At 39.6% G+C, this 22713-nt stretch overlaps 1 protein-coding gene across 2 annotated transcripts in view; it reads left to right on the top strand.

Moving 5' to 3' along the window:
• The window catches only part of ABL2 (ABL proto-oncogene 2, non-receptor tyrosine kinase), a 35149-nt gene extending 12861 nt beyond the window's left edge, over positions 1-22288 (top strand). The window contains exons 1-11 of one of the 2 annotated variants that reach the window (XM_072419760.1): positions 5692-5852; positions 9066-9236; positions 9496-9791; positions 11994-12266; positions 13454-13538; positions 13661-13838; positions 14003-14187; positions 14741-14893; positions 15044-15133; positions 15474-15641; positions 15805-22288. In XM_072419760.1, coding sequence (XP_072275861.1) covers positions 5741-5852; positions 9066-9236; positions 9496-9791; positions 11994-12266; positions 13454-13538; positions 13661-13838; positions 14003-14187; positions 14741-14893; positions 15044-15133; positions 15474-15641; positions 15805-17315 — 3222 coding nt within the window. In that variant the 5' untranslated portion in view covers positions 5692-5740 and the 3' untranslated portion in view covers positions 17316-22288. Of the gene's footprint in view, positions 1-5691; positions 5853-9065; positions 9237-9495; positions 9792-11993; positions 12267-13453; positions 13539-13660; positions 13839-14002; positions 14188-14740; positions 14894-15043; positions 15134-15473; positions 15642-15804 lie in introns of those variants that run through there. The other variant, XM_072419759.1, reaches the window with a different exon arrangement.
• The last annotated feature ends 425 nt before the right edge of the window (positions 22289-22713 follow it).

The raw sequence follows: 22713 nt of genomic DNA, 5'->3' as shown, positions 1-22713 counted from the left end.
GGTGATCCATATCTAGCATGTCCCGAGATCATATGGCCAAGCCATGATTTGTGTCGGATTACCTGGTTGACAAGGGGTGAGATCAACTGCTCCAGTGCAGGAAATCGGGCTAAGTTCACACTGGCAGTGAGGTTCTGGTGCGTTTACTGCTCCCTCGTGCCAGGGATCGCTGCTTGCCTGGCAGCTCTATAGGGAAATGAAAAGGATTAGCAGTGGACTGTACTAGTACTACTTACTGCCGCCAGCCCCTCGTGCCAGGGATCGCTGCTTGCCTGGCAGCTCTATAGGGAAATGAAAAGGATTAGCAGTGGACTGTACTAGTACTACTTACTGCCGCCAGCCATCAAATCTGTAGATGCCGGTCAATTGTTTGAGTTGTCAAGGTGCCAGCTGCAGGGACCTACGCAAGATCGCTCAATCCTGAGGGAGATCTGAACCTGCATTTTACTAGGCGACTTTTTCCAGTAACCATGCGAAGCGGCAACCATATCTAGCCCTGGACTAAAGTGTTTTAACATTCCAGTTCTTGTAAGGTGTAGTACCTTAAATTTTTAGAACGCTGTACCATCTCTATTCAAGTATAGTGATTGGGAAATAACGTTGTGCTTGTTTATGGCTTGCGTGACTTTATATATTGGAGTCAAAGATGGGCAACTGTCATTTCTAGAGAGAAATTGGCAATAGTAGCCTATGTGTATTCCTTGCTATGCATTTTCATGCTTCAATGCCACTTTGAACCTTGTAGGGCACCACTTTCTGTCTGAAGACATGATAAACTTCCAAATAAATAGGATTTTTAAATGACTGAAAGGAATTTTTGCAGAAAAGACTCAATAGAATATATGGAGGTCTGACGTGGGCATTCAAACTTCAGTGCAAACGCTTCTGCCGTGCGGTTTCCTCCAGGTAACAATTGATTGCGTTCAAAGACATTGCATAGTAGCTATTATAGCTTTTACCACCCACAGATTTCTTCTTCCAAGTATTATGTAACTAGAAACGCTTATATAAAACACTGGTGGTACAGGATGTTCTATGACATTGTGGTTTGGGAGCCTCAGGCATAAATTTTACTGGCATCCAAATAAGCGCCTGACCTATATTACTGGGTGATACGTTTTTTCCTCCATGCTGCCCTCACTTTCACCCACCACTTGTACTTGACAAATGCTTTTTATGCGTATAGAAGGGCAGTGTTGGTATTTCACTTTTATATGATGGCACTTTAAAGGATTTGTTATTCCATAGGTATGCTATTCATCAAACACTAGCTATCATATTTTAGCTATTATTGGCTTCATTGGTTTCTGTGTTTTGTGCTATTTTGGTAAATTGCATTTTAACTTCAATCTGATAGTTGAGTTCATCTTCACAAAGTCCACAATCCTCCTGTAAGCTTTTACTGATCCACATGCAGAAATGTCAGCCAATACCAGCATGTAAAAGGTTGATTAGTGTGTTTGGGGGTGGTTGCGCGAACATGATCTGGTTGAACCTGTTAAGGTTTGCAAAGTTTGTAGGCTAGATTTACACACGAATGCAATGGGTTTATGGGCTGGGGAGACATAGGAAGCTGTTGCATAACTTTTGGCTCAAACAATTGGACAATGCGGCCCATGCACCCCTCTCCCTTTCAGATGTGGACTTGTTTGTTTCAAATGTACAATTTTGGCCCTGCTGTTTAGGAGCTTCTTGGAAGATGAGCAAACCACAGGTTGCTTATAGTGGCATTTTAAACCTCTCCATGTAACCTGTTTCCCTAATACCAAATTGGGGTGCGTGTTCTCACAGTTTGGATTTTGGGACCTGGAGCTGCAAATAAAGATTTTAGCTGCTGATAAAATATAGCATCACATTTTTTAGGTTCTCATCCAAATGTAACTGCTTGGTCACCATACAGATAGGTATATAATTGAGGAGCTGGATGTTTATCCTGGCTTTCCCAGTACCTGTGCAGGTATTGATTTTCAGTTTGGCCTTAATATAGCTATATCAGAATTGCCCTGTGTTTGTGGCTACATTTATACTAAAGGTGAAATGGGTTTAATGGAATGTGCACTATTTCATTTCTGTCTCCGCGTATTTCCATACACCCCATTGCACTTCAGTAGTGTTATATTTTAATTGCAATGAATGGGCTTTAATTGGTAGTAAGAATAATAGGCGATATGCAAAGAAAAATACTTCCAGATACCAGGCGCCAGCAGTAAAATGTTAGGAAACCTGGTTCCCATGATTTGCTCTGTCCAGAAGCAGAAAGGTTATCAACTTCCTGTTTGATTCCCATTATACTCATTGTGTTACAGTGTGTAGTTCAGTGGCAGTTTCCAGAGACAGCTATGCAGAGTGATTATAAAAATCCCTTTTTTTCAAAATAGGTTCTGCTTATATTTCACTTGTCCTTTCATCTTTTCATTAGCTTTGTTTCATTTGTTAAACTGTTTGTATCAGCATATATTGTGGTTATACATAAAACTGTGCCAAAATCAATAATTTTCTGGTTATACAGCTTGCAATACATATGCTTCTCCCTAATAAATTCTGTGACTGTCAATGGCTAGCTATTTCAAGTAGCTTTTAAACAAATACAGCAGAATGGTGCTGCACTTCATTTTTTCCTATTGGATTTTTTTATAGTTGTTTATAGAGCCACATGCTCTTGGTTGTGATCAATTATTAAAATGTATTCTTCACCTACACATTTCAGCACAGAGCTTTTCTGAAGTGGCTTGGAATTTTATGCTGACTAGTACAGTTGTAAGGTTCAATGTGGAGGACTTTGTATGTATATTGAGGTTTCTGAGGTTTTTGGTGCATCTGTGCCTTTTAGCTGCTTTTATGGAGCTTAGTACCAGACTGCTTCTAAAATTGAATTAGTGATGGGACCCAAACAAAGATCCAGAAACACAGAGGCCACCGGGACATCATCCACTAGTTTCAATAAATGGAACTGAAAGTGCCGTACAAAACTGTGCAGAAGGTTCGCCATGCTTGCAATCACTGCTATAGTTTAAAGTCGATCAAATATGCGTATATTTATTTACAGTGCTTTTCAAACTTGTGTACATATATGTTCCAGATATTGTTCTAAAGTGATTTCATTTGTTAGATTTACCATTTTATTCATGCCTATTCCTGCTATTTGTGTGGCTAGTTTGTTTAGGTTTTTGCATTTTTCTTTTCCTCTTTTATACAGGTTCATCAAAACTTCTGAGTAATATAAGGTCATGTCACACCAGCAACTTTGTAGCAGAAATGTGTTGCTGCTTCTCTGTTGATTTGTTGCTGCTACGTAGTTGCTGTTGTAACAGACTTCAAGGCTGAACAAATGCGTTACAAATTGTTATTGTCTACTGCAGCTGACCACAGTACACCTGTGAATGCGACAAGTCCACTAATACTAGTTAGAATTATCACTGATTCCAACTTGCTTCTTTAGAATTGTCCATCATGCAGGAAACTGTTAATACCAAAGTCAAATAATTGTTTTGTTTTTTGCCTGTTCCCTATTGGAAAATTTCCCTTTACATCCTTCCTTAAGGCACCAGAAAAAGAGAAAATATTAATAAAATAAAATTTTAAGTAAGAAGACAGTCCCTGGATCATGTGTCCTCATTTGAATAATTTCTTTTCTGTTCCTGGGACAACTAATAAACTCTACATTTCCCATGACTTTGTTTAACTATGACCTGGAAGTTTAAGTGTGAGAAGGTGAATATCTGTCCCTTTAAAAGTGGTCAACCTTTGCTGCCTGACTATAGCAGAATAATAAAGCTTTTTGGCTGTGACAGTGGCTTTGTCCGTGCCAGCTGCTGCATGCCTGTTGCATGGGTGTATCCTAATGACAGCTGTGTTATAGAAGGCAGCACAAGGAAGAGAGAATGGACACACATGCAGTCTTCCAGATTCACTGTGCCAAACCAGCTGTTGTCTGTCTCTACCGGAAGTGTGGGCTGCTTCTGCCTTACTGGCAAATGTAATTTTTGCAATGCCAGCAGGACTGAATTGCTCAATGATTTCCAGGCACCTCCGCTCATAAAAATGTAGATTGCTGTGTACAAGCAAGAAGTAATGAAGATTGCTATGTACAAGCAGGGAACCTGAGTATCTTACACAAAGGTGTGTGACATTTCATAAATGATTCTGCCATGTAATAAAGACAATCCATCCTGAGAGATATAGGGGTTGCCATTACAGATGATGGTCTCAAAATGTTACTTTCCTGGCTGTCTGATTCCGGTATAGGTGTGACTGAATTTAAATATTCTGTATTTGTACTGCTAAAACCCCCATTTTTCAACCTATCTTGTTCACAACTGGAAGTCCTACCATGAATTGGCCACATGTGTGGGCACAATTGTTTGACTACTTTTTACCAAAGAATTCAGAAATTCTGTAGTTTCATGTTAGACCATTCATTTCATTGTATTTAAAATACTTTATTACTGGAATATGTAAAGATGTCTTTGTATGGCAGCACCGTGGCTCAGAGGTTAGCAATCTTTGCAGCGCTAGGTCCCAGGTTTGAATCTTGGCCAGGGAGTTTGCAGGTTCTCCCTGTGTTTTTGTGGGTTTCCTCCCACATTTCAAACTTTGTAAAGCGCTGCATAATATGTTGGCGCTATATAAATACTGTGTAATAATAATAATATTATTTTCTTACCTACCTGTCCTAGAGTTTTTTTGCCAATTTTAAAACTGCAGTATGGATGCTTAATAATTGTCAATGTAAATGACTAAAGCTACGTACACACGGCAGATTTTTATCGCCCGATAATCGGCATCGGCCAATTATCGGGCGAAAATCTTCCGTGTGTACAGTCGGTGTCGTCCATCGTCCGGACGACCGACCTGCCGGATCCACGGACGATGGACGACAGCCGATCGTAATGAAAGGGAAGGGGAGAGCGCGCAGCAGGGTGCCGCTCCGTCGCTCTCCCCCCTCCCCTCTCCATAGAGCATGAACGGTGCTGTATGTACAGCACCGTTCATGTATCGTGCACTCCCTTGTCCTTGGAAAGGATCGTGAAAGATCCTTTCCAACGACAAAAATTGCAAGAGTGTACGCAGTTTTATTGTGATATTTTCCAGTGGCAGTAGAACGAGCTCTGTACAGATTGCACTGTTCTATTGAGAAGGGGAGAGTGAGCATTAGGAGGTGCCTTGCTTGCATGCTTTGCACTAGGAAACAATGGTCAGTCATTTAATGATCTGGCACAAATGTATACCTTGAAGATGAAAACCTTGTGTCTGTATACAACTTAAAGCAATGTACATATGTTCAAAAATTGTCATTGGAATCGGTCATTAATAATCATAGAATGAACAAGCAGTGCAGACCATACAGGGGGGAGAACACGGCAGCTTTAGAGAATCGCAGTTGTTCAGTGAGCCTGCATTATAAAACATTGTTGAGTTACAGCTGTACAGATGTTAGATTTTCACCTGAGATGATGATCAGACATTCAACTCGGGGAACAAAAATCTAAAGTGTGTACAAATCTCAAGACTTTTCTTTTTTTTCCCCATCTTAGAATCTCTTCTCCACTTCCTGCACTTTTAACAGCAACTGGTGTTACATGCCACTGCTTGTAATGTGACTCCAGACCGCTCTGTCTCCACCCGTCCCCTCCCAGCCCTTCAAATTCCTGTGCCATGCCAGTGCAGCAGTCATTCTTGTGAGTAGGTACACAGAGCATCTATGCCACACTGCTAGCTGCACCTCCAACCTTTCTCTGTCATGATACTTGGCCCAGTCCTGGCCTCTCCAAATTCTTTACATGGAAAGAGGCACATGATCAAAACACCACTTCGGGAGAGAGCCCTCCGGCTAAATGTCTTCCTCAGCCCTGGTAAGGTCTTTACATTCATTAAATAATTACATCTGTAATTAATTTTACATATGGGATAAGAATATTATCCTTTAGGAGACACCCAGACTGAATGACCTTTTAAGTTCACTGGTAAGATGGCTGTATCTGCTCCAAGCACCATCCAGCCTAACTCGGGCTTGACAAAATACAAGCTTGTCTATTTTGTGGTATATAATGTAGAGAGAAGATAGCATTACTAATAGGTTGATAACATTCCACAGCTTTCATTTGTTCTTATTACATTTTTAGATACTTGTGATCTGTGTTTTTGGAACTTTTTAAACTTGCTTTTCTCAAAACATGATATGCAGTTTGCCATTGCCAGAGGTCCAGTTCACTAATTTCACTGAACTGAAAACTTGCAATGGGCTGTTATAGCCAGCGCTGTTTGAGTTGTTATAGAAATCTTGTTTTCATAAATGATGTGCAGAGCAGCGTAACTTATAGCAAATAATGTATAGTTTATTGCAGTCATTGCTGTGTTTTTGCACAGATTATATTACTGAATTATCCCTCTGGTGGTTTATACTTTTCTCTTTTCTCTTATAATGTAATAATAGTTTTAGCAACTTTTCCTGAGCAAAACCTACAGGCTGCCAAACTCAACTTCTTGTTTTGCACATCTTAGTTATCAGGCTGATGTGCTGACCCTGTTCCTTCTGTACTTTCTTTGCATGCTTGTTTTGCAATAGTGAGAAAAACTTTTTTCTCACTTTCTTGATGGACTTCCAGCAGGTCATACAGATGCTTCTCACTTAATGACCAGGTTCCGTTCCAATGACCTGAAGGTTGGGCAATTGGTCAAGAAGCGAGGATAATAGTGCACTGACAGGCCCCAGACACAGATCTCAGAGCGTCGTGAAGAAGGAAGGAATATGGAGCCTGGAAGACTGATGGGAGATGCTCTGCGCTTGTACAGTGTCCTTGCTGGAGAGCCATCAGTGAACAGGTCGTTCAGTAATGAATACCTGTATTGCAGGAAAGGACAGGCGATGTCCCTTCTACAGTAATCTCTCCTACCTGCCTGATCACTCCAGGTTTCCGGCAACAAATCTGAGCTGTGCCGGATGATCAGCATGACAGCCAAGCGAATAGCATTGTCAGGAGATTGTCCATATTTTTTTCATTTCCATGCTATTTTGTGCTCATCCACTGAAGCATATGTTCTGTAGTCCAATAATCGATAAGTGTTTTATGACAATGACTACTGAATGCTCCCAATTAGATTGAATGTACAGTATAATGCTATTCAAACCAGTCTGGTTTATTCATCAGCCATTCATTATCAATAATGAGCCGCTGAATGCAATGTCTTGTGTCCAGTGCACACTTTCTTTCTGTTCTATTTACATCCAAGTGTTCTGGGTATTGTTGTTATACCAGATCACATGCAAGTCCTATTTAAATGGCTTTGCAGCAACATAAGCCTTGTGAGTTTATTTTTGTGGTCCAGAATGCTCATAAACAATAAACTTATTCAAGGAATGGTCTGGCTGATTGAAATCATGCAGGTCTTGATTATTTTAGAAGATGACACAAGTCCTGTCTATAATTAGTCCTAAACACGGGTGAAGTCATATTGGAAATAAGCACTGTCTAGTGGTCAGTGAAGGAGCCTGGAAACCTGGGAACTTGTATTCTGGCCTATTTTTACGGCAGTGTCTTATTCTCGTCTCCTCCAGCGTCTGTCTCTTACAAAAGATTGCTGCCCTCTTTTAGCCTCCAGACTTCTGAACCATGTTCACATTAAGGGATTCCCTGAATTTCAGAGCTATAAAATCTCTGTCTGGAAACCTCATGTCCGTCAGCCCTGGGGACACCTCACTCTTAGAAACTTCCCAAGGGCATCTTGCAGTGCTAGTCTGTGGACTTCTTGTCTTTGGAAGTGTGATCTGACTATAGGTTTAGGGTAATAACTCTAACATGAAAGTTTCTTTACATTTTTAGGATCAAAGACCACTTTTTGTGCTCGCCTCTAACTGGAACAGATCAAACACTGTTTTGTAATTCAGCTCTCCACACTATAGGGCCATCTTAAGTTACTAAACGTTTGATGTTTCTGACTAATCTTTTCCGGTCGTTTATGCAAGTTTGCTTGTTCATTTCTATTTAATATCTCAAAGTTGAGCCCTTATATGTACCATATGGTACAATATACTAAAACTTTGATCATTTGTTTTATACAATATGTAGTTAACCATATCTAGGTTAACAGCAAAATGCCATAATGTTTTGAAAACATCTTACTTTAACACTCACTGGCAGATTAATCTTTTTCTCACAGATATGACTATTGCATAATTACCACAGTTTCATATGTAATGCGAAACGCAGTGTAATTGTTTGGGGCTATATAAATACATTTTAATTATAATTTATTAATAAGCTGCATATTTAATGCTGAACTCAAGCATTACTTTTAGTTTTGAACAGTTGTGCAGGCTTCTTTCCTGTACTAAATTTGCTCATGTAGCCCTTTCCTTATTGTCCTTGCTTTTCCTCTTTCCTTTATTGGATTTCAGTTCCTTCAGTCATAGAGGCTTAACATTTCGTGTGGGCATTGTTCCAGAGCTTGCCTTCTGTTTGTATCAGCACTGAAACATTTAAAGCAGAACTGAGGTTTTTGAGGAAACAAGTCCTTGAGTTCTGCCCGTTGTTATAGTAAACGTTAGGGAACATTCCCTATGAGTGCGTTTTGTTCGAGGGTGCACCCATTTGATTAGTTTTAGCCTATCAATGTAGTGATGGTGTGGATGGGGGCTTGCAGAGCTGGATCAGTATATGGCCACCATGAGCCTACAAATTAGCTTGATATCTTTTTTTATATAACTAGTTTCACTGTTTGGTTTCCGACTGTTTCTATGACACTTCTGTCATGTGACAGTTTGATTGTAGATTTCAGGTTATTCCTGAGAACCCCAGAAAAAGAGTGACGCAGGTCAGTCCTGTCAGGATTTTTGTTTCCATTAGTTTACCTTGGTAATCTTGAAATGGTTAAATCAGTGACCAGTCACAGTTCTGAAAAAACGCATGAGTTAAATCATTGCTACTTTTTTTTATCATTATAAGGAGTGTAATGTTTGTGGAGTATTATTTTATATATTTCATGCAATTTCAAACTGTTGATGAGATCAAGGGATTTTTTTATCAACCTGTACACTTATCTATTTTCTTTTTTTTTCCCCCACCCAGAAGCTTTGCACCGTCCTTATGGCAGTGACTCAGAACCTCAAGGACTTAATGAAGCCATCCGCTGGAGCTCCAAGGAGAACCTTCTCGGAGCCACAGAAAGTGATCCCAACCTCTTTCTTGCTCTCTATGATTTTGTGGCTAGCGGGGACAACACCCTGAGCATTACTAAAGGTACAGTATATTAAGTGTTCCTCAATTACTCTGAAATTTTTTTAAAGGGACATAATGTAATATTTGTTCCCTCCTTTTCTTTTTTTTTTTTTCAACACAGGCCATTCTGTAAATATATTGTTGCTGCAATTTTTATTAAAGTTTCATATTTGTATTCCTCGAGGGATAGTATGTAGTAATTGCACATTGTTTCAGCAAGATATCCATTAATCTGTGAACCTTGTACTAAATTGGAGTTTCTTGTGTGTTGTCATCTTAGGAGAGAAACTCCGTGTGTTGTGTTACAACCAGAACGGGGAATGGTGTGAGGTGCTATCGAAGAACGGCCAGGGCTGGGTGCCCAGTAATTACATCACTCCTGTAAACAGCCTGGAGAAGCACTCGTGGTACCATGGTCCTGTGTCTCGCAGTGCAGCAGAATATCTGCTCAGCAGCCTTATTAATGGCAGTTTCCTGGTGCGCGAGAGTGAGAGCAGTCCGGGCCAGCTGTCCATCTCTCTGCGGTACGAGGGTCGCGTCTACCACTACCGTATCAACACTGCCTCTGATGGCAAGGTATGAAGAAAGTCAGCTATGTCCATATTACATATTTATGTATTATCTGTACTAATCTCATCTTCATAGTTACTTTGTTTTCTTTCAAATTTCATGAAATTGTATCCCCTGCTAATTTTGTACGGTTGCCCTCTGACAAAGAAATGACCAGTCTATAATTGTAATAGTTGGTTTATTCTACCTGTGAGAGACAGAACAACAAAAGAACCCTCAAAAACCCAGTGCTCAAAAGTCAGAGCTTGAAGTGCATTGTAATGAGTGAAATAAGTATTTGATCCCCTACCAACCAGCAAGATTTCAGGCTCCCAGGTGTCTTCGCTGTATGCAGGTAACAAGCTGAGATTAAGAGCACCGTCTGTAAGGAAGTGCGCCTAATCCAAGTTTGTTACAGTACCTGTATAAAAGATACCAGTCAACAGAAGCAATCAATCAGATTCCAAACTAGCCACCATGGCCAAGACCAAAAAGCTGTGTAAGTATGTCAGGGACAAGATTGTAGACCTACACAAGGCTGGACTGGGCTACAAAACTATCTCCAAGAAGCTTGGTCAGAAGCTGACAACAGTTTGTATGATAATTCGCAAATGAAAGAAACACAAAATAACTGTCAATCTCCATTAGTCTGGTGCTCCATTCAAGGTCTTCCCTTGTGAAGTTGCAATGATCATGAGAACGGTAAGAAAGCAGCCCAGAATTACACGGGGGTAACATTTCAATTATCTCACTGCACCATGAAGGCCTGAAATCTTGCAGAGCCTGCAAGGTCCCCCTGCTCAAGACAGCACATGTACAGGCCCGTCTGCAGTTTGCCAGTGAACAACTGAATGATCCAGAGGAGAACCGGGTGAAAGTGTTGTGGTCAAATGAGACCAAAATTGAGCTCTTTGGCATCAACTCAACTCGCCATGTTTGGAGGAGGAGGAGGAATGCTGCATATGACCCCAAGAACAGCATCCCCACCGTCAAACATGGTGTAAGACACATTATGCTTTGGGGGTGTTTTTCTGCTAAGGGGACAGGACACTTTCACCACATCCAAGGGACAATGGAACGCGCCATGTACCGTCAAATCTTGGGTGAGCACCTCCTTCCCAAAATAGGTAGTGGATGGGTATTTCAGCATGACAATGACCCAAAACACATGGGCAAGGCAACAAAGGAGTGGCTCAAGAAAAAGCACATGAAGGTCCTGGAATGACCTAGTCAGTCTCCAGACTGGTTGATAGGGGATCAAATACTTATTTCACTCATTACAATGCACATCAAGCTCTGACTTTTGAGCACTGGGTTTTTGAGGGTTCTTTTGTTGTTCTGTCTTTCACAGCTAGAATCAACCAACTATTACAATTATAGACTGGTCATTTCTTTGTCAGAGGGCAAACGCACAAAATCAGCAGGGGGTCAAATACTTCTTTACCTCACTGTGTGTGTGTGTGTGTGTCCCTAATAGGAATTCCTCGAAGACTTTTGCACTTCAGATTTCCATCTCCAACCACATGCAGCAGTCAATACAAAAGGATGTTACTTTCGATATTTTAATCTCCTTTATTCTGTGAAGATTGTGGGCTATTGGCATATTTTTTTGTTGGGGATCTTACAGTCCCTTATCAATAAAAAAAACAGTAAAAGGCTGCTGGTTCACCCATAACTGAAATACCAGTTTAACAATATAAAACCGTTACCTTGCTTTAAGACAGTGTACAAATACTGAAATACAACTGTTATGGCTTAATGACACCAAGCATTAGGACTGTATGGTAACTCTGCTTAGAAAAATACAAATGCAGCATTCTAGTAAAGATTAGTAAAGATACACTGTTAGGATGCTGCTAATGAGGTTTATTTTGAGCTGCTGGTTGAACCAAGCTAATTTTATTGCTAACCTTTTATAAATTCTGACACAAAAGCTTACACAGAGTAAGTACGTCTGGTTTTAAGGGAGGAACTGATTGGTTGGGAGAGTGAATGTCTGTAGGCAGACACTATTTTTTGCAGTGCAAAATTGTTAAAATATTATGTATGCAGTATTATGTATGTTTTTTTGTAAAATTCAGTATATAGTTGTGCGTTACATAACCACACAGTAACATTTCGAACTCAAAGTCATGTTTACTTGCATACATTTGTTCTGTCTATGTGGAAAGAGCTTATGATGTAAAAATATTGATTTTTTTTTTTTTTTTCTTTGACCCTGTCTTTTAGGTCTATGTCACAGCCGAAAGTCGTTTCAACACACTGGCTGAGCTGGTTCACCATCATTCCACTGTGGCTGATGGCCTTGTCACCATTTTACACTACCCAGCACCCAAGTGCAACAAACCCACAGTTTACGGAGTCTCCCCCATTCATGACAAATGGGAGATGGAGCGCACAGACATTACCATGAAGCACAAATTGGGAGGGGGACAGTACGGAGAAGTTTATGTGGGGGTTTGGAAAAAATACAATCTCACTGTTGCTGTGAAAACACTAAAGGTAAGGTAACCAGAATTGTGTAATGTAAAAATCCTTATGCATACTTTCCTATATGAAAATTCATGTTGAAAAGCACATATAGTAGATTCAAACAATAAAATGTTTTGTATACCTCTATATGATTACAGTAGTGGTACTGGCTCTGCAGTACCCTTAACACTAAACTCACCCAGTTCTAAGATTCACAGCCTGGTAACCAATTAGTGACATCATACATTTCAGACATGATTTATTGGTCTTGTAACACTATTCTGTTAATCGCAGCTCCACCTATTGTGGAATTTGTGTTAATAAATAAGCTTCAAATATATATTTTTTTTAAATTTGACTATAATGGTGACCTTTACCATAATGAGCCTTAAGCCTTCTGTCATGTGATCATGTTCATGCAGTCTGCAGTGTGTAAGCAAGTCTGCAGGGTAGATAAAGGGATCTCAAGAACTTGCATTTTTTACAGGCTTCAATTCCAAGCTATTAGAAGAAAATTATATATGGGCACTTTTAGGAATACATAGTGCGCAGCCTGGTTACATGATGAAAAATGTGTCACTCAACAGGTAGAATGTGCCCTGTGACAATGAAAAATTTGTTTGGGTGAAACTTTAAAGGACTCTTGGGGATATTGGGGATACAATAATTGCGTTGGTTTTGAAGGTGCAGATTGTGATTTTTTTTTTTTTTTTTTCCATATACATTAATTAGCAAGTCAGTAATGCAGAGCAAGGATTTGTCTGTCAATGAGTGCCTGAAGTTGTGTTAAGCTTGCTAATCTTCACTGCTACATAGCAGGCTGTTTGCCTTTTCTTCTGATCACTGCAGGCTTCTTGGATTTTGATGCTCTTTGGTGTTAAAGATTTTAGGAAGCTATGGGCAAGGGCTTGGCCCCTTTTTCCAGCATCTTACAATAGCTGTTGGCCCAGTAGTGAGGCATGGAGAACAGAGCCTGACTCATCTTTAAAAGCTGTACAACATTTTTTCTACTAGTATGCATTCTTTACTTTATCTGCGTTACTGGTAGAAACTTTTAAAATTCTTCTTTAAATTACAGTGGATGTCTGTTTTAAATGACTGATTTGGGGGTGCAACTTATTGATTGCGTAACTAGAGTAAGGTTTTATTCTGGAATATGGAGTACTTGTCAGAAATAGAATGCTGAACCAATGCTTTGTATGTTTTCCTGTTTTCAGGAGGACACTATGGAGGTGGAAGAATTTCTTAAAGAGGCTGCAGTGATGAAAGAGATCAAACATCCAAACCTTGTCCAGCTCCTAGGTTTGTATACCAAGTGTCCCATGTTTTTGTAGTTAGTTGGCTCAGATTAATTCTGTATTTTTATATATTAGTTTTGTATTTAGTATGCATTCCCTCCTTTTAAACTTCTTTTGTTATTTCAGGTGTCTGCACACTGGAACCTCCATTTTACATTGTCACAGAGTACATGCACTATGGAAACCTGCTGGACTATCTCCGAGATTGTAACCGGGAGGAAGTGACTGCTGTAGTTCTGCTTTATATGGCCACACAGATCTCATCGGCCATGGAGTATCTTGAGCGAAAAAACTTTATACATAGGTGAGTTACACAAAATTATTTTGCACGGTAATAATTTTGCTTTTGCTGTTCCTGTGAGTGAAGGCTGATGGGGTATGTTCAGGGTGCATCAAATGACTTTTTTTGTTTTGTGTACATTTTAACTATTTCTCTTAGTTGTTTTTTTTTTTTCTTCTTTTGTTTAGGGATCTTGCAGCAAGGAACTGTCTTGTGGGTGAAAATCATGTGGTAAAGGTGGCTGATTTTGGACTCTCTCGGCTCATGACAGGAGACACATATACTGCTCATGCTGGTGCCAAGTTCCCCATAAAATGGACTGCTCCAGAAAGCCTAGCATATAACACTTTCTCCATAAAGTCCGATGTCTGGGGTGAGAAAGCTTAATTTCCTATTTTCTTGTGTGTTGATTTTGCTGACAAATTTATTAGAAATAAAAAAAAAAAAAGTTGGACATGTATGGTCTACCTTTGTTTGTAGTAATAGCTTTCAGATTTTAATGTCTGTCAGGCAAGAAAAGCAAGTAGATTCAAATAGCATGTGCCTAGTTTTCACTCCTAATAAAATTTGTATGTGTATTTTTGGAATTTAAATGCAGGAAAGGTAGCAGTTTGCACAGTTTAGAAATTGCAAGTTTAGAGTCTACCAGCAGAAAAAAGTAAATTGGTTAAGCAGTAGTGCATAACTCACAGCAAGGCGTGTCAACTATTGGCTAAATCTTTATATTAGTGCCTAAGTTTTGGATAGTAAAGAATATGGATACCCTTCCACCTAGATCTTATAATGCAGTGCTTGCATGGAGCATGTACAGATCCTCACTTGGAGAAAGTCAAAGTTTGCAGGCTTTTAGAAAAGGAGTAACACGTCCTAAATATAAAGGCATAATCACAGTTACCCTCTTTTGTCTGCTTTATTTTATTTTGCAGCATTTGGAGTTCTACTCTGGGAAATTGCCACCTATGGCATGTCTCCTTACCCTGGCATTGACCTGTCTCAAGTCTATGACCTGCTGGAGAAAGGTTACCGCATGGAGCAGCCAGAAGGATGTCCTCCAAAGGTCTATGAGCTAATGAGAGCTTGTAAGTAATTTATTTGCATTGTTTCCAAGAAACTTTGGTATATTTTCAATGAATGAAAGGTCTAAATATGTCTTTTAAGTGAATATTCATAGTTTTGTAGTTATTTTTTTCAGTCATTTAATTTTGTTTTCTTTTGTATGCCTTTTTAAGGCTGGCAGTGGAATCCAGCTGATAGGCCCTCTTTTGCAGAGACTCACCAGGCTTTTGAGACCATGTTTCATGATTCAAATATCAATGAAGGTAAGCTAATGTTTTCATACTCATTTCTACTATAATACTGTTTGACTTTATTTTTAACTAATAAGATAAGTCAAGCTGGTGTAGTTCTATGTTTGTACTAACTCCAGGATGTATTTTTTAATACATATTTGTTTCTAAAATAGGCATATGTAGGATTTATAAATCATTTAAGTGCAATATTTTTGTGGGCTAAACCTTAAAGTAAGTGAGCCCTATCTGTTAGTCTGAGTCTGACAGGTCTGCATAAATCATTGGTGCAGCAGTGAAGATATATATATTTTTTCTTTTTCTGAGGCATTCTTGCACAAACAAATTAACTGCATCGGTAAATATTTTGCAGAGGTTGCTGAAGAACTAGGACGAAATGCTGCTTCCTCCACATCTACGTCTAGTCGCCTGCCTATGTTGCCCTCAAAATGTCGCACATTGAAGAAGAAAGCTGAGAACAAAGAAAATATTGAAGGCACTGGGGATTCATCTGATAATTCGACCTCCAGCACTACACCGGGTAATGATGCTGCTATCTTGCTTTTGCACTTTTTTTTAGACTAAATAGATCATTTAGTAATGTGGTTGTGTGCACTGTTAAATATTGAAGATGAAAGGATAGTCTTGGTGGATCAAGTAATATTATATAACATTACTATACATTTTATTGGTTTCCTTTCTAGGAGTTCTTCGGGGATCTCCTGTAGCCACTGGTTCTCCTGCCCTTCCCCGTAAACAGAGGGACAAATCTCCAAGCAGCTTGTTAGGTGATTCTAAGGAGACTACCTTTACACGTGATCGGAAGGGTGGTTTCTTCAGTTCTTTCATGAAAAAGAAAAGTGCTCCACAGCCTCCAAAACGCAGCAGCTCCTTCCGAGAAATGGAGAACCAGCCCCATAAAAGGCCAGAGCTGACTGGTGAGCTGTCTGCTTTTCCACACCTTGATGGAATTGATACTCCTGCTTCTCCTGGCTCTCACAAAAGCTATGGAGGAGTATCCCAACGCAGTTATGCTGAAGACTCCATAACTGGTGTTGGTGGTGGCTGGACTGGAATATCTGGGTTTTTTACCCCACGTCTCATCAAAAAGACTTTTGGCTTACGGACAGGAAAAGCAGGGAGCAGTGATGACCAGTCCAAACCTTTTCCGAGGTCCAATTCCACATCTTCCATGAGTCCTGTTGTTTCTGAGCAGGACAGAATGTCCATGACCCTGCCCCGAAACTGCCACCGGACTAAGGTCCAGCTGGACCGAGCTGCTTCAGTATCTTCTCAGCCAGATGAGAACCAACAGGAGCTTCCAAGGACTGCATTGGACATAGCACCCCCTCAGCCCAACCGGGACAGAGTAAAACCTAAAATGCTTCCACGGACAGGAGGCAGCGAACGAAATGGTGGTTTGCGAACAGGTGCAGATGAGAGGTCCTCACCCAGCAAACAGGCTGGAGCTGTTGCTTCCTCTTTCCCTGCAGCTGCCCACAACCACAAAGTGCCAGTTCTAATCTCTCCATCTCCGAGGAATGCATCTACAGATGGTCAGCTGGTTGGAATGGATTCATTAGGTCACACCTTTAAATTGCTTCAGGAACATGTCACGCCAGCTGGCTGTGAGAAGGATCGCCCTTCTCATCGCCGTCTCAAGCCAAAATGTGCGCCCCCACCTCCACCAAATCTGAGGTTCCTCCAGCAAACGTCAGCGGACGACTCGCCCCCCTCTGCATCTGCACAGTCTGTCCCTGAACGGGCATCCAAGCCAGCCCGACCTATTCTGCCACCACCACCTCCTGTCACGCAAGGTGGAAAACTCTCCAATGGAGCTGCTGGTAGTGGCAGGGGTGCCCTGCGGAAGCCCAAGCAACCTGTAGAGAAGGTACCTGCAGAAAAAATAAGCAAAGAGGCTCTGTTGCAATGTGCTGGTATGCTCTCAACTGCTCTAACACAGCCCCAACCCAATAGCCAACTAGTGGACACCGGCCACCAGCTACTGGACTACTGCACTGGATATGTGGACTCCATCCAACAAACACGAAACAAGTTTGCCTTTCGCGAGGCAGTCAGTCGCTTGGAAGTTAGCCTGCAAGAGTTGCAGGTGTCTTCCGCAGGGGGTGGGGCAGCTGCTTCTCATGGTTCAAACCCTGTACTTAATAACTTACTGTCCTGTGTACAGGAAATCAGTGATGTAGTGCAGAGGTAGCTAATCAAAGTTCTGCTGACATAATCAGGAGGCATTTTTTATCAAACACCATCAAATAACCACCCCTGCTGGGATGCAGTGGCTGGTGTGTGACAGTCATGTTTGGCATTGGAGGAGTCGGTGAAAGTGATAGATCTCTCTGCTTCTAAATGAAAACAACTTGCTGGGAAATGTAACCAAATGTTATAATTCAGTAGAACATTTTTTTTTTTTAGTTTTAACACTAAAAGGCACCACACTAATATTTTACTCCATTTTGCTTTGCTTTTTGTTCTTTTACATCTCAGGTTTGAATAATATTCTGATATGGAGAAAAGTTCTCCATTCTAACTGGGTCCAAAAATAAAGTGAGCAAAAAGTGGGTCCCCCAACCCTTTTTTGTGTTTTTTTTTCCTCATGTGGCACACCAGTTGTCTAGTTATGTTATGTACCAAGTCTTGCTGCTGTTTGGGTTTGATAGGAAAGATTGGTCATTTGTATGTTATGCAAAAGCCCCTGGACATAGTGAAGGCAGAAAATGCATTATAGGTCTGGCTTTAGTTGATTTTGTTTTGTGTCTTGTACTTTATTTATCAGAATTGCAGTTAGCATTGTATTGTGCTACATTTAACTCTTTAAGATGTCTAGCCATCTACATACACAATAGAGTCAGCCAAAGAGAGTCTAGGGTGGCTGCTGGGCTTGCTAGAACTTATTACCTTGTTGCTGGTAGGCTGCCGATTTTCGTGTATATCCACAAGAATGTGCAGCTGTTCTGTTTTTGCATCAAGCTCAATGTGCCATATGCTGCCTGGTTTGATAAATATTTACAGCCATCACATTTTTTTTCATAAAGTTGCCGTTTACTGTTCATTAGTAAATTCACCCAATTTTCCATTGGATTAACCCAGAAAAAAGATCTGGTTTGTATAGGTCTAACATTAATGCTTCCTTCTATATCATGCTTGATTTTGTTGTAATTTTTTTTAGAATAGCTGTGAGTCAAACTAATTTTTATGTTAGTTTGAAAGAAACCAGTGGTCAGTTCTTATGCCAGAGTGACCCCATTACTGCCTCACTATGTATGCAATTTGCACTATGCAGGTGTTTGGGATTTAGAGGGATGGCACAGTTGGGCTTTTTTCTTGAAAAGTCTAATAACGCTGATATGGAAGGGCAATGTAGTGTAACTTTGCTGGCGCTATAGGTTACCTACACAGTAGGGCAGTAAAATTTTAGGGGATAGGGGGCCAAATCAAAATTTGCACAAAGACCCTTACCTCTGTAGCTTTGCCACCTAACAGTGTGCAGGTATACTAATCTGATCCATCAATTCATTACAATCTAAAAAAAAAAAAAACACTGCCAAAACACAATTGAGATTTTTTTTCCATTACCATCTAAATGTTTTGTCATTTAGTTAAGCACAGTGATTAACAGCTTCCACTACATCTGAACAGCACACCATACCATATATTTCTTTGTGATATAAAAAGTGCTCTTGCTCGCTTGATGTTGAAATTTCAGGTCACTGTCCCCACAAGTCATGACATCCCAGCATGCTGCTGTGGTTAGGCTATGCATTCTCTGTCCCGCAATGCAGTGACTGCTATTCACCAAATTTATGCAGTACACATGTGAATTGGAACACTTGAACGCATTCACAAGACTCTGGCAAGTGCCACTGAACTTATTAGCTGTAGTGTTGTTTTTTTTTTTTTCATCTCAAGATTTTGTATAGAGAATGATATATTTAACCTCACTTGAGACATACTTTCTCTTTAAAGAATATTCAGCAAAATATGTATATTGAAGTTTTGTGGTCACAGTTTTAAAGTCTATAAAGTAGAGTTGAGTACAATGGTCTGAAATGCTCTTTCTGGGCAGTACTGGAATATGGACATAACTGGACCCTTTGGCTGAAAGATTGTGTTTGAAGAGAACCTGTCAGAATGGCTGTTACTTGTTACACAAGAAGGTTTCCATTGCTGGTGTCTGCTTTTAGCAAATTCCTGGAAGCAATCCATGTTCCAGTGCAGGCCACATCTCTACAGCATGATGCACGATGACAGACATGCCATGTAATAAACTTGGGTGGTGGTAGCCTCCAGAACCTGGTTGGGAGCCTCAGCTGTGGCATAATATTTCTATCCTAAAAGTTTAGGTATAAATATCAGCAGAGTAATGTTTCTGGTTGTCTGAAAAAATGGCGGGTGCATTCCTTCACTTACTTGTTAATTGCATGGATAACACTATGGTGATCACTTGCAATGGAAGTTTGGGCTTCATTTATTAGGAAGGCTTAAGAATCATCCTTATTCCCCAGAGAACATCCGTTAATTACTTGTATTTATGTCATGATAGAAATATAGGTCTGCAGTGACAAAATGCTACATGCCTGGCATTATGCTAACCCTGTTGATTTAGAGGTTTGAATAACTGACTCAATATGCAGAAGAGAGAGTTTTGATTTGCAGTCAAGTGTGGAAGAACAAGATTTGAAATAACACTTGAGCAATTAGCTTTTCCAGGAAGGGTCTAGTGTATCAGACCCATATTTTCTAATAAGTTTGTTTGGGAGTTAAATTTTAATGGGTCAGGCCATCTAAAAATTATTGGTACATATCACATACTACCCTTTTCTTTCTCTCTCTCTCCGTCCCTTCATTGATGATCTCCCCCTATCACAGCTAATCCGAAGGAAGGAGTCCCATGCTGGGTTTCTATAGTTAGCTTATTAGGTCCAAAACTGCATTTTAATAATGGAACAGCTAGGTGGACAAAGGTTCAAGGGTACTAAGACCTGAATCTCCAGAAAACATGAGATGCTTCTGGTTTATGCAATCTGGTGGTTTTTACCCAAAATAGTGTCATTTTTGTCTTTTATATCCTACCAAAATGCATGAAAGAATTTATCTTACAACTTGATAATTGTGCATAAATAGTCTAATGCGCCTTTTTAGTTACAACGCTTTATTTTAATCTTGGCCATACCAGACATCCAATTCCCTCTCCTCACACTACATATCTCTATACACAAATTACCTGTTATTTAAGGGACCTGAATGTAAAGCTATAGACTATACTTGTGTGCTGTACTTGCTGGATGTTCAGTTAAAACATTCTTTTCATTCCTTTTTTAAAGCTGTATATATCATAACCAGATTAATTTTTAAAGCATAAACTAGGGGTAATATTATCTCTTTTGGCCACAGCAACCAATCCAGTGTTTCAATTTTTTTAGTGCAGGAAAGAAAATTGAAGTTTGAATTCTGTTGCTAAAAAGTTTCTTTTTACTTGGTCTTATTTTATCAATAAGTCTGAGGCCAAAAACAGTTGTGTAAAATAGTAATGATAGTAGCCATTCTTTTTTCCCTTTAAACTGGTGTTGAATATGGTTACAATGGGCAACAGCTTTATTTATGCTGTTTTCATTAATAAGGTATAAGTTCTTCTCTGCTGACTTTGTACATTAAAAAACTCTCATTAATGCCAATAATCTAAATATACACAGGTAAAGTAATGTACAGCATTCGGTATATTCTTTTCCTCTTTCATTTTTCTTTTAAAGCTGCTTCAAAATTTTTTTAGAGGACTCCATCACACTAAGCTCTGCTCACCGAACACCTATTTTTGTTTTACAGCAGTAATGCATTAAAGTGCAACTTCCTTGACATCAGTTTTTGTTAGAGTATGATAAAGTTGTCAGTCTTTGGTTCTGTGTTATTATTAAGCCGAAAACCTTGAGTACCTTGCATCAAATCATATGGAAAACAGAACTATGTTACATCCATTTCTATCACATATATACTAAAAGGAGTTTTACCAATTTTTAGTTTTTCCCTTGCCTTCACAGGGTAAATTCTATTTTGGTGATTACACACTTGAATGTCCACAGAACTGAGAGAAAACTTTTGTATTCCTTTCCTGCCTCTGAAGTTTGCAAAACTATGGACATCTGCTTCCTGGCATGTCTCTGCTTTCTCAAGAGCAGGAGATGAGGGGTTTCTAATAGAAATGCAAGGACCAAGGATAAGGCCATTTTGTTGAAACATTTACACTCCAGTCAACTCCATTAGACTTTTCCTTTAGGTGGGTACTTGGTAAGAGTCACAACAACCTACTAAGAGCAACATTTATGCTAACCCAATCTTTTGGTTTTGTATATTGCCAACATTAGTAAATTGCATGGTGTAAAGATCTAAGCATTTTTCACTTCCACAAAGTCAACTTTAAACTTGTGACAAGTATGATAAAAAGTGCTGGTGTTAAGCCAGCATGTACCAGGGCCCTAATGAAGTGGCTATGCAAATAGCCACTTCCTTACTCATTAATTACATAAGTCATTGTCATAAGTGTGCAAATGACTTCCTGATAAATCATTCAGGCACTGGATTATTGCATTGTGGGATTTGGCTTGGGGTCTGTACTTTCTTCATTTTGAGAAATAAGCGACTTGGCAAAAGAGCTCTGCGTGCTGCTGGAGGGCATCCCCTCTCATGGAAAAGTAATGTGCTGACAACTTATGCTTTTAGTAGTTTTTCACTTGTTAGAAAACAACTATTGTCTACAAGTGTTTAAATTTCTTACTGCTCTGTCTCCCCTCCCATTGTACTACTCAACAAAGTTTGACACTTCCCACAATACTTCTAGGGATCACTATATGCTTTGACCTTAAGACAATTTGTTCTCTGGGATTTCTGGCTCTGCACACTTCTGTCACGGCATCCCCCCCACAATCCATCAGTGTTTTTTTTCTTTTTTTTTTTTTTTTACAGTACTTGTAATATATTTTGTTATGTTGCTGTTTTTATTTAATTCTCACTGGTTTATTTTTTGACTGTGAACGGCTAACAGTGTTACATGTGATGTGAATGTGACCCCTTGAATGGATGCCATGTTATATATCTTTTGTTATTTTTAAGAAAAAAAAGAACAAAAAAAAGAGAAAAGGATGTTGCAATATTTTATCGCAAATAAACTTGAAGCCTCTGCTTTTTTTGTGGCTTGTTTCATTCTTGATGTCACCTTCTAAACCAATGCATCATGTACATAAGAAGAGACCGTGATTGTGCAGGTAGGTTGGCTTTTTTTACAGTGCTTTAAAATATTACAATATGTACAAAGTAAAGATGAAAATAGTCTGTGTTAAATGTTATGATACACAAAGGGTTAGGAAAGTATTTAAACCCCCATGAAGATTTATTTATTTTTAGGAGATAATGCAATTGCTGCCACTGGAAAAGATTTACCCCTTGAGTATACGTTCCTGTCACCTCCTCCTGGTGATGACAGTTTAAAATGTTTGTTTCATCACTTTCCTCAACAAGAAAAGAAATATAAATCTGTCAGGGGTCTGAGCATTTTTCTCTTCAAATTATTAACATTTATTTTTTAGTGGCTCACTGTCCATTAGCAT

Source organism: Pyxicephalus adspersus, chromosome 8 (genome assembly GCF_032062135.1).
Source record: "Pyxicephalus adspersus chromosome 8, UCB_Pads_2.0, whole genome shotgun sequence".
In the NCBI taxonomy this organism is placed as follows: domain Eukaryota; kingdom Metazoa; phylum Chordata; class Amphibia; order Anura; family Pyxicephalidae; genus Pyxicephalus; species Pyxicephalus adspersus.
Note: the sequence above shows the minus strand (reverse complement) of the source record. Positions and strands in the feature narration are given on the sequence as shown.